At 38.9% G+C, this 20962-nt stretch overlaps 1 protein-coding gene across 1 annotated transcript in view; it reads right to left on the reverse strand.

Moving 5' to 3' along the window:
• Positions 1-20962, reverse strand: part of LOC111872368 (elongation of very long chain fatty acids protein AAEL008004-like) — a gene marked incomplete in the record, with an annotated part of 182219 nt that overhangs the window by 10910 nt on the left and 150347 nt on the right. Inside the window, 2 exon segments of the mRNA XM_033754660.1 lie at positions 1329-1385; positions 3976-4056. Of these exon segments, the coding sequence (XP_033610551.1) occupies positions 1329-1385; positions 3976-4056 (138 nt within the window).

The raw sequence follows: 20962 nt of genomic DNA on the forward strand, positions 1-20962 counted from the left end.
AAAATGTATATATATATATATATATATATATATATACCATCAGATAGTGATGTGGATCATTATATTATCACTATAAAGCTACTAAATTCTTTTACAACACACAATGGGAACCAAAATCTCCATACCAGAGAACTTGGTTAATGTAAACAATTTTTTCCTTCTTAAGATTGCCTACTCAAGATATTGTATGATGTACCATCAATGACAATTTTGACAACATTTTTTACTTCCTACACTGTAAAGCACTTTGTCTCTGACATAACATTCTTGACTATGCATCTTAACTAAGTCAAAGCAGGAAATAATTTCCCTTTATTGACTATTGCATTGCTGTGTTCCATGGAACCTTAAAAGAAATCCAGGACTGGGAGAATTTCATTTGTCAGCATCAAAATCTATGCAGTTATGGTGAAGCATAATGTTGAAAACTATAAGTAAGAGGAACATGTTTGATCTCTTGCTACTACATCCTACCACATCATTCAGACAGTTGATCCGAGCAGCTACATAACTGATTCTACTGAAGAAATGTTCTGACTACAGTGTAAACAGTGTGTGACATTGCATATACCAGAATGGATCAAGTTTTTTTTTATGGGTAGTACAGGGAGAGTCCTGAAGTGTAAAAACAGCATTCAGTATGCTTGAATAAAATTATCTTTTGAAACTAACTTGTCTCTAAATGTTGATTACACACAAATATACATGTATTATTTTTCCACATGTTCCAAAGTTCATAAGTTAATAAATTAACTCTCTTGGGTTTATTTTATGACACTATCAGTATCTAGAATATACATTTGGATTTGAAAAGATCTGGACGGAATAAATCATGACATAATCAAGGCACTACCCTGGAAGTTGCCTGGAGGGACTGAGACAGACCATGAAAAATCTCAGTCAGGACAACTGGTGCCCCTGCTGAGATTCAAACACAGCACTTCCAACATACAAGTACAGAGAATTACTGCTACACCATCCCACTGGGCATATATTAATTTCCTAAAGGTATTTTTATTCCATGAATCCTGTTGTGTATAAAATATTAATTTATTAATCAGTTTATTCATACACAATTGATGATAGTCGAGAGACCGAAATATGTATTGGAAATTGATTTAATAAACTGACTTACTGTTTTTACTTTATCTTAATTGTTTTATTATACCATACTATAATCAAATATTGTTGTTGTATAATGGAACAAAACCTTTAATAATAATAAGGTATCTTTTAGCAATGCTGAATAATATCATTTTTCAGAAATTAAGTTCATGAAGAAATTCCTATAAGATAATTAGCCACTGTAACATGTGAACTTTGCTTACTGTGTCAAAAAATTCTGTGAATTTGGAGAAGTAATACCACCAACATGTCCTTGCCATCTGAAAGAAAATAAGTTTATCTGTACATACGGTGTTAAATTTATACACTTTATTACATATAAATTGCATAAATTTAATGGAAAATGAGATGGTTATGTCTGTCATCTTTGAAATTACTACCATTAGAAGCTGTCAAGGAAATTTAATTTTGGTGTGTACTGGTCAATACAATCCAAATTATACTTTAATACAAAATATAAAAAGTGGGATACTGTCCAAAAAATTAGTGCATAACAAAAAAGAGTAATCTTGTTAAAACCTACAACATCCTCCAATATGGTGAATAATCAACAAAATTCAATAAAAAATAACGTCCGACTCTGTGCACAGCGATTAGATTTGCAACAGTAGCCTTCAACATCAAAACCAATTGGACATGCAAACCAGCATAGAACACGTTTGGAAAATATGTACTATGCCTTTTCACTCCTGTTGTTTCACGTTTTTAATAAAGGAGTCTGTCGTACATAGTGTAGAGCTTGCGTATACAGAATGTTCAGGGCATTTTCTATGTTATTTGAAAATTTCAGGAAACTGCATTTTGAACACACTGTTTACTAGCTACAACAGTGCTTACCTAATATTATAGGTCTATATGTCAGTAAAAAAATACTCTTGTACTTTCCAATCAGAAGCTGAAAATATGTAACTATGTAATCATCTCTATGCCTCACATAAGAATCATGAGTATAAAGATCATTCCTAGCCTCACAGAAAATATTCTATTATTTAATTCAGCTACTAGACACCACAAATTTATGCAAAAAATTGTTTAGCACCTTCTGAGAATTTAATGACCAGTTTCATCATTTGTTATACAGAGTGTCCCAGGAGTTTGGTGCCATACTTCAGGAGCATACTGAGGTTTCCCTATAGAATAACTTTGAAATATGTTCCCATGTTCACAAACGTAAAATAGCAGCGCTAAGGAGGCATTTAAAATCATTTCGTTTAAACTTGACGCCACAATGACAAGCTGCATTGCATAGAGGAACAGCCATCCACCAGCACTCGTGCCATTGCCAAGAGTGTGGGGACAACAAAATCAAGTGTTTGGAGGATCTTGCATGATCAACAGTTTTATCCGTATCATCCAACGTGAGTACACGACATATGTGTAGGCGCCAAGTTTAAACAAAATGATATTAAATTCCGCCCTAGCACTGCTATTTTATGTTTGCGGACATGGGTTTCTATTTCAAAGTTGCTCTATAGGGAACCCTCAGTACGCTCCTGAAGTATGGCACCAAACTCCTGGGACATCCTGTATAAGTTTCCACTCAATAACAGTAACTTCCTTTGCTTTTTCTTATATTCCCTTGCAGTACTGCATATTACTGAATGATGCACCAAGGCCAATATTTAACACCATCTCCATGAATAACATGCAAAAATAATCAACTGTAAACCGTTTCCTTTATACAGTATAGTGTACTTCAGATGTCTACATCAAAATATTATCACAGAACAGACATGACACATCGAAACAAAAGAATGCTTGCTCATTCATGACCTACAATATAACTTACATTCATGCAATGTGTTAACACTTGACAATTCATGGTTATGGTAACACGAAATTGTGTAATGACAATGATGAATCTTACGCTTACAAAGCTATTTTATGTATACAGAAGGAAATATGTGCTTATTTAACACTTCCATAGACCCAAAGATTATACTAATTAATAACATTCACAGACGCAACATATTTAAAGGAATATGTATTCAAGGGAGAGAGTGGTCCCCATACTTTTGATGACAAAAACTCTCCCTGATGTCACTACTTCTGTTTAAATTACATTTAGCTGCTAATATTATATGACAGGAGTGTCCTGCTGTTGCCATACAAGCAACAGCAAGAAGACAGTGATGTACTAATGCACCCATACAGCCCATTGAAGGACACATCACCATACAGATTCTGTTTTCATCATAGCATTATAACTGTCACATTTGGTGAAAGATCAACTTAAGGAGACACACCAGAGACAGCAAAAACAGATCGTAGATTTTAAGTGACTTCTGAAGTTAAGCAGCATTACTTTAATGACAATTTACTAATGATGAAATACTACCCAGTACAGTGTACTAAAATATCAGTCAGGGATCTAAATATTGTACAGATTGGTCAGCACAATACATGAGTATACTCTAGTCAAAAGAGCTTGGGGCTTAAATTAAACAGAAGAGGGAACTGTTTACAGGCAACCAGTGTGGCGCGGGGGATACGGAACAAAGATCAGCACAAAGAACTGATATTATCTTTTTAAAAAATTGTTCTTATATCCTGAATATTCTATAAATATTCTTCAGTGGCTTAGAATTGCCTTCCACAAGAACTGGTGCCACATGGTTATTCATGTGTCTGTACAATGAGAGTTCCATTTAAACTGATGGTCTGGTAAGATGTTCCATAAACGCCAGTGGAAAAGGCAACTTAAATCTACGTTTTTGGCAAATTTCCTGTCTGTCAACCTCACCACCACCTCTAAAATATTACAAGTGAATGTGTAAGCATGTGGCACACACAGTCCTACTATATATATTCATTCAACATGTTCGTTACTCAGAATTAAATGATACTTACTCTCAAAGCCATTGGATTATTGGAATAGTCAACAGGTTGGCATCGAAAACTGTAATGCCCTGCCCAGCCACTGGCCAAATACTGAAATAATAAAGAAATCAAACATTAACAAAAGTCATCAAAATGTTGAGATCAACAGTGAAATTTACATGACTGCAAGCAGGAGGCACACAGTAGCGTAGTCGGTTGAGGCACTATGCTACAACCTGGAAGGTCGCAGGTTCAAGTCCTGATGAGGTGGATATTCCCAATTTACCTAATCCTTACAGCCGCACTACGGCCCTGGGTCGACTCAGCGTCTAACAGAAATGAGTACCAGGAATCTTCCTTTGGGAGGCGGGGGCAGAGGGCAGTTGGTGTGTAAGGTTGACAACCTTACTGCTGTTTATGAGCTGACTGTCTAAAGAAAATGTGGGGAGCCTTGACATATCATAATCCTGTGGGCCTTCATGGCTTATTACAGGGATAACTTTACCTGTTTTACCTTACTTTACTGCAAGTGTTTAATGTACAAAAGTATTATCTATCTTTGCTTCCATACCTGAACTTTCTAAGAACTAAATAAGACAGTGACAGTCACTACACACTTGAAAGTAAAGTAGCGTGTTCATATAATGTACCGCTTTTGTGTCCAGGACTTCAGAAGTGAAAAATAAAGATAACAGAGAGGAGCAGAGAGTAATATGAGGGTAAAGTGGTCACAAAATATAGCCTTTTACAAAACAATGAATCATAAAATAATAATTCTCTAAGACAAACTAAAGACCATCCTCCCTGTCAAGAGATGTTACAAACTTGAAACTTCCACTTGGACATATCTCTGGACCATCAAAATCTATAAATTTGACCTATAAGATATGCGACAAACTCCGTCTTAAGTGCAACAATTTTTTGCACTTAAGACGGAGTTTGTCTCATATATTGTGTGAGTGTAACAGGATGCTTAAATATAATATTGATCTATAAGTTCAATAAACATGATGAGGAAAGGTTATATTTAAATTTATACTGCTTCTTAAGTGAAGATTCAGAGAACTGTATGTTTTAACACATTCGTGCTGGTTCTGTAAACCAGTTAAAAAGTTTCACTTCATTTTTCTTAAAATATTTTGAACAAACTTTGTTTTGAATGTACATACTAGTGTTACTTGCTCTTCATCACCACCGTAATCTTTATTCTTTCCTGCTATGTATTTCAACACGTCTCACAGATGTCATTTTATGAAGTTATAGTTCAAACAAATGTGATTATACAACTGATTTCATAAAACTACACAAAATTACAGAATGCAGACAATATAATCACCCGCCTAGTAAGTTACAAAGTGCCTCACTTATATTAATCCTGATAAGGAGTTCATGTTTTGGAGACCTGAGGATGATATTTAACTGTCTTGTGAAGTGATATGAAGATGTGGCATAGACTTATGCTAGGTAAGTTTTTCTTAAATATATGAGATGAGAGGCTCTCACAGCAGTGAATGTTAAGACTGAGGTCTTCTGGGGCATAATGCCATGATCAGAATACAGGTTTTCATAATGTAATGCATTTGATCAAAGCATCGCCAGGCAACAGCTCTGTTAACATGGTCCATCATGCAACATTAGAGGAAAGTGTGTTTTCTGTAGATCCAACTGACACGCCAACAGACTGGCTGGATAGTGATCACATGATATGTGTTTACTGTAGGTCAATGTCCTTTCCACAGCTACATAACGAGAACCGTGAGCTGCAAGTTCAGATCAGATTGGAACTAGGAGTACAGAGTCAGAAGTCAGCCTGTGAATATTTAGCATGTGATTTGAAGACTTTGTGTGTTCTACAGTGCAGTGATATTGGGAGTATGTGATTTAGTGAGACTTTTATAGTTCCTGTGCTGTAAATCCCTGAAGGCTAGTGGAGATAGATTGAAGAGGGTAGCTTTGTAGTGTGATAGGATCTAGAAGTATCCAATAAATCCAATTACCAATCCAAACCCTGTCTTTACCCACTGTGGCACGTGACAATAAGTTTATCAGCCAGCCAGTGCCCCCCCCTCCACCGCATGAGGTGGTGGTCAGCTGTTCATCCTACCATACTTTCCAATGTTCCTACTGTCACTTATTCTGCCATTAAAATGTTTTAACATATGCTTTTCTTCAGCAGCCTCATACAAGACAAATGTGGGTGCAAAACACATGTATACAAATTCATTCCCAATTTATGAGTCATCAAAAACTTTCATGGGTCAAGAAAAACATACTCTTAAAGAATGGCTACAATTGGCAGTACACTGCAAGCATTAATTGTCATGGGGAGTTCAGGACAGCTGCCTAATTCACAGCAGTGCTGACATCAACCATTGGGGAAGTATGGGTCGGTTTTTCTAGGTGCTGACTGTTATTAAATGCATGCTGATTGGGTACTGCAGATTAGGCTCAGGCAAGTAATGTGTGATCTCTGGTATTTAGATTTCAACGCATCATCACCTTTTATCTTTAAGTGATGTATTATAATAAAACATATTTTCCATAACGTTTCCGATTACCTCAATGAACATACATACTATTATATGTAAAATTTAAGTGTAACTTATTTTCAAATCCACCTATTAAATCTCTTAAAATAAAACCTTGCAAGTAAGTTCTGAGAATAACTTATATTTGATGCTTATTTTCCTCCAAATACTTCAATCCATATGGCTAAACTAGGAGAGATTCCACAATTAATAATTATACATCATCATCATCATCATCATCATCATCAGTAATCTGTCAAGACGACAGGTCCACAGTCTCTTCCAAAACAATTCCTCCACTTAATGCGATCTAGAGCTTTCTCCTTCAAATGACAGTATCCTCTTCTGTCCCCAAGGTCATTTACTATCTTCTTATGTCTTATTCCTCTTCTTCTTGTCACTTCTATCTGCCCCTCTATCTTTCCTTCGATAGCTTCTTTTAGAAGGCAGTTTCTGCGTAAAACATGACCAATCCAATTAGCCTTCCGTTTTCTTATTTCATGTAGGATATTCCTCTGCTCACTGACTCTAATTAACACTTCTTCATTTCTCACATAATCGGTCCAACTGATCTTCTCCATTCTTCTCCAACACCACATTTCGAAACTTTCCAGATGTTTCTGATCTACTGCCCTAAGTGTCCATGTTTCAGCCCCATACAGAGCTATGCTCCAAATGTAGCATTTCACTAGTTTCTTCCTCAAATTTAAGTCCAATTTGCTGGTAAAAAGATTCTTCTTCTTGCTAAATGCAGCTTTTGCCATGGCAATCCTGGATTTAATTTCACTAGTACACCTTCCATCATCTGTTAACAAGCTACCCAAATATTTAAAACATTTCACATTCTCCAGTTGTTTTTGGTCTATCTTTATTGTGACTGGGGTTGGTTGTCTCGAAATTTTCATTACTTTTGTTTTTTTTTTTCACATTTATTTCCATTCCATAGGACCTTCCAATTTCAATCAGCCTATCAATCATGCCCTGTAGCACAGTTGCTTCCTTAGCCATTAACACAAGGTCATCTGCATATTTCACAGTTAATAATTATACATTCATTCATTAAATTTACATTTTCAAGACATGACCTCAAAGTATCGAGGAGTCGCCATGTTTGTAACTGCCAGTATTTAAAGAAGCAGAACATTCGGACTCTGTATATATGATTATGTTATATCTCCATGCAAAATTCCGCATGCCTAGGTACAACCATAAGACCGACATCTATGGATAGTTTTCATGCAGTCATCTTGATTTTTTACATTAAACAGAAAAAACTTACTAAAATTAGGTATTTTTCAGTGGTTTACTAGCACGCAAAATCTCAGAATCCTACATTTGTGGCCCTAGTGCTGCTCTTACTTCACAGGCCCACAAGCTCACCATGTCAGTATTACTGATAAGAAAAAAAAATAAGTATAAATTCTGGGATGGTCTCTACTAGGATTATATCCATGCCAGATTTAATGAAAATCCAGTAATCTGTTAGAATCAGATATCATATGCCTGGCTTGCACTGATAGTACTGCTGATTCTGCAACATGCAGTTAAACAAGTTCCCAGGGAAAAAAATACTTACTCGCTCGGTAGAAAAGGGCACCGGAATTCTATTACAAGATTGTCATAATCTGTCAAGTGACATATGTGGAATACTGATGACTGAGGAAACTGAAAATGTGGCAAAGGTTCAAGTTTAGATTTGTTTTTCTTTCATTAATGCAGCAATGAAAACCAGCTGGGTTCCTATTAGGTAGGTCTCCTGGTATTTGAAAGCCGGATATCCTAAATCCTAAAAACGTGAAATTTCGGATATTTCTCGTTTAGTCCCATGTCCTTCAACATCAGTCAACCAGTTCCGCACTGGGTACAGGATTTTTCTGGCTACAAAACCATATTCTACGGCGATCTAATAATAGCGTCAACGTTATCAAACCAACAACTCGTGGCACATCAGCGCACTCTGGCGTGAATCTATTCAAACTTCCTAGGGTTCCGGTCTTAACGTACTGCATCTGCAGCATCCACTTTAAACAATTTCAGGACCTGTTCCGAAAATTCTCTGCTTATTGGAGGGTATGAAGAATCAATGAAAAGTTTGAATGAAATCAATCGACAAAGCCACAAAGTTGTGCAATATTTTCTCATCAAGTCGGAAAAAGGGAAGGGGCTGAGCTACGAACTGGACGGCCTGAGTTCGTATTTTTCAAAATAACAAACAAAAAAGTAAATAGTTTTAAGAGCGCCACCTTTCAGGCCGTGATTACATTAATTGGTTACACAAAACACACACTCCTGCTTTAGGATCAAAGAGTAAGACAAACAAAAAAGCAAGCACTAAAATGAGTAAATGGAGCCAGACTGCACGGCATCACATCCCAGAATGCAGTACTCTACATATTCACCGCCGAGATAACCTCAAATCCTACACTTATTACTTTAATAATGTTTGTCTGAATACAACGTCCAAATTACGTGACCATTTTCGATCAAATTCGATACAATAAACGCGTAGCTGGGAACGGATATCTGTGGTCTAGTGGTACGAGTTCCTGGCTACAGATCCAGAGGTCCGGGTTCGATTCCCGAAGCTACCAGATTTTCTGAAAAGTTGTGGGTCTGGAACGGGGTCCGCTCAGCCTCGTGAGTATAATTGAGGAGCTATTTCAAGGAAATCGCGGCTCCGGTCCAGAAAACTGAGATTAACGGCCGTGGGAATCCGTTGCGTTGACCATGTGACACCCTTTCGCCGCAAAAGTTGGCACTAACTTCGCCGACAAGCGGCGGCCGCTCGGTCGGTTTAGTTCGCTTGCGGATTACAGGCCACGGAGTTTTTTTTTATCTGAAGCTCAGTTCAGTGTCCTACTAAAACATTGTTCTTATTACTTCGAAGTAAATATATCTCTAGACATACCCTTAAAAAGTATTCCAGACCATGGAGGACTGTTACTGGATACAGCGACGGCCCAAATCTAAACGTCAAAAGAAAAAAAAAAGCGACGATATTACCCCCAAGCCAAAAATAACTCACACTTCTCAAAATGATGTTGCAATTAACAACAGGGAATGTCTAGACACAATACCTTCACCATAACCTTGTGACGCAAAGAAGGCTATGAAAAGCGAACCCGGTACCTGGGGATATAACCGGGCAACCCTCTCACTGGGGAACATAAACAGATATCTGGTCCTCCAGTCTGGGGTTCAACGCAAAACTGTCGTTTTTCCTTTGCAAAAAAAAAAAAAAAAAAAAAAAAAAAAAAAAAAAAAAAAAAAAAAAAAAAAAAAAAAAAAAAAAAAAAAAAAAAAAAAAAAAAAAAAAAAAAAAAAAAAAAAAAAAAAAAAAAAAAAAAAAAAAAAAAAAAAAAAAAAAAAAAAAAAAAAAAAAAAAAAAAAAAAAAANTTCCACTGTCGCATAACATGTTTAGATTGCAGCCAAACAATGGCCATGACAGGAATACATCAACGAAAATTAATTTTCATGTAACAAGAATTAAAAGAGTGTGGGGGCCGTAAAACGTCCTGCCTCTAAAATCGTGCCGCCCCTAGGCGATCGCTTAGTTCGTTTGTGCTGTCGCGCCAGACCTCGCTTCATTTGCTTTTTGATACCGATGTCAGGAAAGTCAGTTCTGTTACCAGACCCGTGGTCTGCTAAACTGCAAATGATTAGTATTTGCTGGCGTAGTATTGAGGAATAGAGAAAACATGTTGCCTACATCAATTTTAAATTTAGGGTGAGAATAGAAATGCATAAAAGGTTTTTGGTGAGAAAGACAGAAATGATCATTAGTACCTACCTACCACTCGGCGCTACAGCCCTGGGTGAGCCTTGGTCTCCTCTACAGCTAGTCTCCACAACCAGTGCGTGCTGCCATAGGAATGGATCCACGCATGATGACCCGAGGCTGGCTGTTAGGTTTCTGAACAAAATTCTTTTTACAGGATGAGGCTGTTAGCCTCATGCCCAACCCGCAACCTGAACGGATTCTACCCTTTGGCCTTTCCGGCATACATGACCCTACCGGTAGTTCCAGGTCACAGCTACGCAAGCCCCACCACCACGACAATGTGGAGACACCTTTGGGGGAGAGTTCATTAGTAGATGGAAGCATAACATTAAGATGGATCTTAGAGAAATAGGATGGGCTGGTATAGACTGGATTCATCTGGCTCAGTATAGGGAACGGTGGAGGGTTCTTGTGAACACGGTGATGCCCCTTCGGGTTCCACAAAATTCTGAGAAATTACTAAGCCGCTGAGTGATTGGCAGCTTCACGAACAAGCACCCAGCTCTATGGAGTCATTTTTATTTGCTATTAAAATCTGGTAATTCGTCAATAAATTATTAGATTCTCTGATAAATAAAATCTTAGCACAACTCAAACTGGCTACAATTCGTGCAACACTATGAACAATACTTTCAGCGTCGGAATGCGTCTTCACATGTCTATTGGTCATCATGGACTCCTGTCTCATAGTTTTCCGACATGAGGTATCCATGTACCTTATTATTACTAATCAATGGGGCGCAGCACTGTTTCAGAACCAAACCGATAAGCTAGTTACAAATGACTTCCCTTTTATGGAAGCCGGAATTTCGATACCTCGGAATTGAACCCTACCCTTATCCAAACGAATTTAGTCTACTCTTTCATACTATAATCAAGACCTATTATTATTATTATTATTATTATTATTATTATTATTATTATTATTATATTAGCCCTGAACCTACAGAGGCAAGCGGTAGCGTAGTTGGTTGAGGCACTATGCTACAAGTTGGAAGGTCGCGGGTTCAATTGCTGATGATGTAATACGATTTTTCAATTGACCTAATCCTTCCAGCCGCACTACGGGCCTGGGGTCGACTCAGCCTCTAACAGAAATGAGTACCAGCGGCCGGCGCATAAGGCTGACAAACTTACCATCATCTGTGGGGCGAATGTCTAGAGAAAATGTGGGAGCCTCGATGTCTCACAACCCTATAGGCCTCCACGGCCTGTTCCAAGGATAGCTTTACCTTTTTCATATATAATAAACATAAACTTGTGTCGCACGCACCACCACTTCGTTACACACACACACACATCTTATTCGAATGAAGCACCGAAACTCTTCCGCTTGGCTCACCTCGACACGCAAAAAAAAAGTTTTGTAATCCAGTAAAGCTGACGGATCAGAAGGGATGCGGAAAAGACATTATGAACGGACTCACAAAATATGTCCGTTGCCACAAGCATAGGCAACTCGGTTCACACATCATTCTTTCATGAAACAGTTCTACAGATGCGCTCTGAGTGTGCACATCACATCACAGTTTGAACATCTGCAGGCATTCGTAACTAGAAAATTTCTCGTCAATCCAGAACATAAAATCCTCTATTTGCCCATTTCTTTCCGTCCTGTCTGTCTTGTTCCTAGCAAACCATGTAAGCTGTACTGCATGAAGAGATCTATGTCCAGGGCTGCCTCATCTCTAGGGAATGTTGTTAATTGAGATAAAAATCAGACTCACTTCGTAAGATCTGAAGCTTTCATGTCGGCTAAAGTTAACAAAATCTTCTCGGGCTATCAGCCATGCCAGTTGGTTAAAAAAGGCCGATCATGGGCCACTGGTTGGTATGTAGATGGGACGGTCTGAATCTTACGTCACATCAGACCCTGATGATGGAGGAAAGAGATGGTTCCTGAAAATTTGGCAATTTTTAACCAATTGACACGGTTGTGAGCTCAAGAATATTTTACCAGATTCATGTAGTGTTCCACTTCCATGTTTTAAAACAAGAGGCCCTCAATGACTCGGACTCCTCGTCAGATATTACTAGGGTGATACAATCAAAGAGGACAACGCGCGGAGCATGTATTGCCATGGGAGAGGTGATAAATGCACACACAATTTTGGCCGGAGAACCTGAAGGGAAGAAGACATACACAGTATGTACGAGTAGATTCTAAAGAGTTCTGACTATGGTGTATAACACATAGAGTTACTGGGTGTTCGGACTTCTTCCACCGCCTGGTATTCTAGAGAATAGAAAACACAACGTTTCGGAAAATGGATCTGTTTCCGTCCTCAGGTGAGGGAGGAGACACCTCCTCTAGACCAGTGATTGAGATTAGCTCTTTCTAGGGGGCCCAACTGAGATGCCTTCTCCCCCCTTTACCTGAGGACGGAAACAGATCCAGTTTCCGAAACGTAGTATTGGGGGATCATCAGTTTGGGTTTCGACGTAACAGATCAACTACAGATCAGATCTTTTGCCTTCGTCAGATATTTGAGAAAAAATTGGAGTACAATGAGACAGTACATCAGCTATTCATAGACTTCAAGAAAACCTACGATTCAGTTAGGAGGGAAGTATTGTACAATATTCTGATAGAGTTTGGGTACCCATGAAACTAGTTAGGTTGATTAAAATGTGTTTAAACGAAACGTATAGTAAGTCCGTGTAGGTGAACATTTGTCTGATAAATTTCCTATCCAGAATGGTCTAAAACAAGGAGATGCTTTATCGCCACTCCTTTTCAACTTTGCTTTAGAATATGCAATTAGGAAGGTCCAGGGAAACCATGTGGGACTGAAATTAAACGGGACACATCAGCTGTTGGTCTACGCTGATGATGTGAATCTACTTGGTGATAATGTAGATACCATAAAGGAAAACACAAACTTTAATTGACAGAGAAAACTAAGTATATGTTACTGTCTCGTCACCAAAATGCAGAGCAAAATCAGGACATAAAGATAGGCAACAGATGTTTTGAAAATGTGGCACAGTTCAGATATTTGGAAACAATGATTACAGATCAAAACCTGATTCAGGAGGAAATTAACAGGCGACTGAACTCGGGTAATACTTGCTACCATTCAGTCCAGAACCTTTTGTCTTCTCGTCTGTTGTCCAGAAACATAAAAATTAGAATGTACAAAACTATAATTTTGCCTGTGGTTCTGTATGGGTGTGAAACTTGGTCTCTGACATTAAGGGAGGAACATACACTGAGTCAGGGTGTTGAGGAGAATATTTGGACCGAAGAGAGATGAAGTCACAGGAGGGTGGAGAAAACTGCATAATGAGGAGCTTCATAAGTTGTACTCTTCTCCAAGTATAATTAGAATGATCAAGTCAAGGAGGATGAGATGGGCAGGGCATGTAGCACAAATGGGGGAGACGAGGAATGCGTATAGCTTTTTGGTGGGAAAGTCAGAAGGAAAGAGACCACAGGGAAGACCAAGGTGTAGGTGGGTGGACAATATTAGAATGGATCTTAGAGAGATAGGATGGGATGGGATGGATTGGATAGATCTGGCTCATGATAGGGACCAGTGGAAGCCTCTTGTGAACACGGTAATGAACCTTCGGGTTCCATAAAATGCTGGGAAATTCTTGAGTAGCTGCAGAATTGGAGGTTCCTCCAGAATGGCTCAGCTCCATGAGTAAGTAAGTACGTAAGTAAGTATTTCCTGTTCTCTGGAATAGCGAATGATGGGAAGACCCCCAAAACAAGATGTAGATATTCATATGAGAGTAATAGTTATGTGTTTTTCAGACATACGATGACAGGGTGTGCACTGTATCCATGTGACTCAAACAGGAGCCATTGACGGACTCTTTGGTGCGGTAATTATTCTTCATAAAAGCAAAAAAAAGGTAAAGCTATCCCTATAACAGGCCGTGGAGGCTCATAGGGTTGTGACATTTTGACGTTCCCACATTTGCTAGACAATCGGCTCATAGATGGCGGCAATGTTGTCAGCCCTACGCGCCGGCCGCCCTTTACCCCCAAGAATATTCCTGGTACTCATTTCTGTTAGAGGCTGAGTCGACCCCAGGGCCATAGTGTCGCTGGAAGGATTAGGTCAATTGAAAAAAATCCAATGACCTCATCGGGACTTGAATCCGCGACTTTCCGGCTTGTAGCATAGTGCCTCAACCAACTACGCTACCATTCCATAAAACGCGTATAATTTCTTTCTCACGTAGACTTTGCTCCATGCCGTTCATTTTATAGTCCACTGTTATTAAGAAATGAACTGAACGGGCTTCCTAGTTAATGAGAATAGTCCTAATTAGAGACAACATATTTAGATAACATATGGAGTATTGGCATGCAGTCGAGAAGTATAGCAAACAAAGAGTGGCGGAAGAGTGCGGAAACTGCAGGGTAAGCACATAAAACAGTCCGCATAAAATGAACTGGAGACAGCAGATGATGAAGCAAGCAAGGGGAGTCAAAGAATTTGCTCCGTTTGCACATCGCACAAGATCCTGCACGCATTTGCTTCAGCAACTCCGTTTGCACATCGCACAAGATCCTGCACGCATTTGCTTCAGCAACTCCGTTTGCATATTGCACAAGATCCAGCACGCATTTGCTTCAGCAACTCCGTTTGCGCATCGCACAAGATCCAGCACGCATTTGCTTCAGCAACAGAGTGGATAACGGGAATGAACGCAACGTAGAGCTATTTCTATCTTCATGCTTATCCAAGATTCACACTATTATATTTTAGCATCCCGCTGCAGTGAGGCATTATTCTTATTATCAAAGTACACGTCAATAATGCAACAATATAAAAGATATCAACAATATATCACTCGCTAAAAATGTATTTTAATACTTTATTATGTTAAAATCATTAAAATATAAATAGGACACTAAAAGTATATTTTATAAATTAAAAGTGATTGTCAAAAGTTCTGAAAAGTCTCTAGTTTTACGTGTATTTTTCTATGATACAGAAAGACCGCAATAGTGACACATACACAAGAAAACATGACACATAAAACTGCAAATAGCTGCAAAAGAGTGCATCGACTAGTCATGAGATTGAACTGAATATTGACGTGCATGAAAGGAGCACAATGAACAATGCAGTGCAGTGGTCTCCCCCAAAAGAAAAATCGCCTGATGATGGCCTATGTGAGGCCGAAACATGTCGTAAAAAAATAGAAAAATACATGTAAAACCAGAGACATATTCAGAAATTCTGATAATCACTTTTAATATATAAAATATACTTTTAGTGTCCTATTGATATTTTAATGATTTTAACAATCATAAAGTATTCAAATACATTTTTTAGTGAGTGACATATTCTTGATGTATTTTATATTGTTGCATTATTGACGTGTACTTTAATAATGAGGACAAGATTCACACGATATGATCCAACAAACGAAGCTGTACAGATCGACTCATGGACGTAGAACCATCACAATGAAACGAGAGTAACAAAATCATTTTAAGTTGCGTTCGGTCCGAAGCATGCTTTTTAAATACCATGGTCTTCTGCGTTATCATGTCGCGTGTCTGGTCAGAAGTCCATCGGTATTTCGGAGCAACTTACCGCTTCATCTTCAGGGTCGCAAGAAAATATGATTCTGAAGATGGAGGCGGTATGTTCCTCTGAAACGTCGGTTAACACCACATATACACGGTGCCAAATCCCAGAAGACTGCTTTCTTCACATACTTTTCAAGTCTGAATTTAAAATTGTAATGCTGCCGTATAGATTAGAACCCAGAAGACCGTGTTCTACATAGCCACCGGCTTGACAGTCTCTAGTCCAACACAATTTTAATCCAATTAACTTCAAGAGACAGAAGTGTTCACAGTCACGTACGATCAGGACAGCCGAATCAACCTTAAGCACACTAACCAATCAAGAGCAAAGTGCCAAGGAAAATATTCGATTCTAATATTGTACATGAAGTAAGAAGGGAAAGGAGGTCATCATAAGACGGAAAACTTTGTAATCTTCTCTCGGGACAGCGCGGTCGGTTTAGCGACTTGTTACGAGCTGTACGGCAGAGGGTCGGAGTTCGAATCCCTGTAGAGGCAAGATTTTTCTCCTCTCCACGTCGTCAAGACCGGTGCTGGGGCCCACACTGCCTCCTATCCAATTGGTACGGAGCTCTTTCCCCGGGGGTAATGCGGCCAGGGCATGAAGCTGACCACTCACCTCCAATTAGTGCCGAGGTCAAGAAACTGTGGGTCTATGCATCCACTCCCCATACGGTCTCATGACGTAAGGGTCAACTTTACCAGTTTGTACCTAGTACTGTTAGGTTTATAGAAGGAGGGAAACAGGTTACGATGGTCCGGACTTGTAACCCGGACAAGTAGAACTTGAACGAAGAATGAAAGAGATCTACCGTTAGGCTTATCAGGGGACAAAGATCCTACCCGCTTTGCACCCTTTAGATCTGTTAGTGCCTCATGATGTTAATAATTTGACCCAGTCCACACAAATAAAATTCACCCATAAGATGTGAACTGTTGGCTCTAATACATATTATATCAGTTCTACAGAATTTATGAGAAATGTGTTACTCGTATATTTTAATAATTAAGTAAACGGCATGTGAGACAGACACTATCCAGCTGATTAAACTTTAGTCATACGAAGGCACAGAAATAAAAGTAATGATCTGTGAAATTTTGCCTACAGGCTGTTAGGTTTCGATGAAAGTACCGAAAACTTCCTCCATCAATTATAACTAAAAAGACAAGGAATTCCGAGTATAACTCATAAACTTGCCTACTGTACAAACTTCAGTTGTACAAATCTTGTGCCGTTAATGACTTAATAAGTAATATAGATCAATAATCCTAAAATAAAACGCAATTTAGGTCGTGGGATTCAGGGCTGTATTCGTGTGCAGATGGTCATACGATCGAATGCTAGTGGAATTACTGTATTGCTTGAAATTCTAAACATGTTACAGATTACGTATAAAGTAAAGTAAAACTATCCCTGTAACAGGCCGTGAAGGCCCATGGGGTTGTGAGACGTTGAGGGTCGCACATTTTCTAGACAATCGGCTCAAAGATGGCGGTAAGGTTGTCAGCCTTACGCGCNCTGTCGGATGCAGCGACAAAATATCGCATTATCGCCACGTTTATAACTGTTAATATACAAACAACATTTTTATGTACTCATATAATGTTTGAGAACAGGTGTTGAGGAGAGTATTTGGACCGAAGAGAGATGAAGTGACAGGAGATTAAGCTTCATAACTTGTACTCTTCTCCAAGTATAATTAGAATAATCAAGTCAAGGAGAATGAGATGAGCAGGGAATGTAGCACAAATTGGGGAGAAGAGGAATGCATATTGGATATTTTTGGGAAAGTCAGAAGGAAATAGACCATTGGGAAGACCAAGATGTAGGTGGGTGAACAATATTAAAATGAATCTTAGAGATATAGTATGGGTTGGTATGGATTGGATTGATGTCGCTCAGGATAGGGACCAGTGGAGGGCTCTTGTGAGCACGGCAATGAACCTTCGGGTTCCATAAAATGCTGGGAAGCTCTTCAGTAGCTGTACAATTGGCGGCTTCTCAAGTAGGGCTCAACTCCATGAGTGAGTGAGAGAGGTGTTTAATGACGCAGTCAGTTTCGAGACTATAGAGCGTCGACGTATGTTTATATTCTATAATAACCTAAACACATATTTAATACAGTCCCCATGTGTTCATTTTACTTAAATGCCACCAAAATATTCTTATAAAAACTGCATATTTTTCGAGAATATATTACTATACATAATTTCCGGACCCCTTAATTAGCGTTAGTCCTGCCAAAAGTTCGTCAATCCGCCGTATATTCATAAACTGTAGGCAATAAAAGGCATGAAGATGGAGTGACTTCTGATAGCATAACATTGACATCAAGTTTCGTGAGAAGGGTTCAAATTGGTCCAGGAGTTTAAATACAGAGGCACAAACAGAACAACACGCTGATCCTATAAGTCTCAAAAAAAGGAAAGATTAAAAATAGTTACCAAGACTTAAAAGTGACTTACTTAAAAATAAATTACAAAGTTCACTGGAATTTAACGGGTTTATAGTCGTATTAAGTTACTTTCGATGTGGGAATAACTACTTGCAAGACTCCCTGACGACATAAATCATGCAACAGTTTCAAGGTTGTGTGAATTATTAAATGGTTCAACCACCTGCTACATCACAGAAGAGAATGTAGTGAAGGTGACATAGGGTATTTCACACACCAGTTTACGGTACACCAAATGATCACAAAACAACGGAGACCCAACAGACATAAATTAAATTAAACACAATTTATATAAAACCTATCTCCGAAAATAGGGACTAGCTCTATCGATTGGGACCAACTGAGTAGGTTTTACCTGAAGACGGAGACAAAATCCAGTCTCAGAAACGTTGTGTTTTGAAATACAAACAGGATTGTGTTCTTAGATATAAACACTGGACGATGGATAATGTCCAGAAACATATTTCTGCAATTTTAATCTCCTTATTTAGAAATCCTTTGTAGCCTCAAAATTTTCCTCCTCTTTATGTTCATATCCTCTCTTTAACCCTGTATTCTTACACACCTCAGTCCCTTCATGCGAGAGCACAAGCTTCATACACAAAACAACTGCGCCTCGATAGCATTCACAACTAGCTGCAACCTGCAGTGAGACAGCTTGTAATATTCTGTTCATTTAGTAGATAAGCAAAGGAAACGCTTCGTCAGGTGTTAGATCGTGAATAATAAGTGGCCTTCCCCGTTCATTTTCACAGAGTAACAAAACTGGGTCAGCAGCAGCGCGGATCTCACACTTTCGTCCTCTCGCGGGGAAACAAAACAGAATTTTGAAACGAAACTGGTTTAACCAGGGCCGTACATCAACCTCCTAGTCCATACATAGGACTGTACCTCAGGAATATACTGCATTGTCACGTGTCTGGGGTTCCCTGACTGATGATAACGGGTTATGGACTGGATAATTCGATTTATTGACACCTTCTTTTACAGTCACTGTCAATTACAACAGCTCATTATCAATCTACTGCCGAGCACTCTCTCCAGTCTTGTTCCCTCGTCTCAATTCTTGGGCGTTCCCACGTGTCCTCTCTTTATAACTTCGGGAAGGACCGAATAGTGACCACCACCTCCAACAGTTCCTCTGTTATCGTCTGCTTATTCGTTGCTGCGGAAATGTGTTTAGCGTTGGAGCCCAGGTCAGGTCATGTGGAATTTGTGGTGGACAAACTGGCACTCGGGCAGGTTTCTTCGAGTACTTCGGTTTCCCCTGCCAATTCTCATTCCACCAACTGCTCCAAATTCGTCATCTATTATCCGGGGCTGGTATAATAGGCCAATTAACGGCCGACTTACCAAGTGGACTCAGTCTCACCACATCCCATGAAACTTAAAAAAAGCAGCAACTATTCTTATATTGTGCCAAGAGGTCAACTTTCTGCAGATAAACTCCGTCCAGTCGAGTCACTCTTCAGAAGCTAATATTCACTGAACCATTCAAGAAACTCCATACTTTTTTCATAAAACGAAAGGTACACAGCCCTGCTCACAAGAGCCCCTCCACTGGTCCTTACCCTAAGCCACATAAACAGAGTCATATCCAATATCTTCAACATCCATTTTAATATTATCCTCCCATCTACGCGAAGTCTCTTATGTGATCTGTTAACATCTGGTTTTCTGATCAAATGTTATACACATCTCTCCAATTTTTATAATTACTGGAGGCAAACATACCTCCATTTCAGTCAATATGGATGGATGTTCTACCATCACCAAGAATCTGAACTCTTCGCTCTCGGACTTTCCAAAAGCAATGGAAGAAATGAGGCACAGAGAGAGGTGCTTCCATTGCATTCTTCAGCTCCATGTTGTTGCGTGGTAGAAATTTGAAGTTCGATAACTATCTTACCAATTCGTAACAGAAGGTTACTATCGCATGTGCAACGAAGCGTAAGGAAATTATTTTAACTTTTGAAAGAGCATGATTTGTCTGCAGTCTAGCTACAATTTACAGTACAACTGTAACAAGGCATCAATGCTGTGTCCAACATAAATAGCTTCCCTTGTTCGTCTCTTTGCCTTTCAGAAGATTTGAGTAATATTATTCAATTATTTGTTCCAATTTGGTATTTACATTCATCATATAACATCACGTTCGTTAACAGGCTTAAATGTATAAATTCTATCTTCCTTTAATTTGTTTTGTTTATTCCTTTTTTGTTCCTCTCTTTCTGTGTTGTCTTCCTTTGATTTGTTTTCTTTATTCCTTTTTCCTGTGTTTATTTCTTGTTTATATCCTCATGTTCCCTCTTGCCTTCTTGAGAACTATATGCCTCACCTCATTCGTTACAGAAATATGATATATGGTTTGCTATGCGAGTTAATAGTTCTGATCAATAGCTTCCACACACACCTGCCTTACTGGCTCGCTGGGGCAGAAGTTAACTCTTTTCTTACGCATGTGTAGGTAGAGGCTGGAGGCAAAAAAACCAATTTAAGAAATAAATAATCAGCTCGTAAGAAGCTAACGTCGATTCTTCTGGAATATTTTCTAACCAACCTCAGGCGTCTGTTTCGTACCACGCGGAGTATTTGGACTTTTGATTTGTGTTAACCACAACGGTCTGGCCGAATGCATGTCACGTACAGTTGGGATTTGATGACGGGCGAGACGTTACTGTGTTATCCGAA

The sequence above is a fragment of the Cryptotermes secundus genome, unplaced genomic scaffold (genome assembly GCF_002891405.2).
Source record: "Cryptotermes secundus unplaced genomic scaffold, Csec_1.0 scaffold144, whole genome shotgun sequence".
Taxonomy (NCBI): domain Eukaryota; kingdom Metazoa; phylum Arthropoda; class Insecta; order Blattodea; family Kalotermitidae; genus Cryptotermes; species Cryptotermes secundus.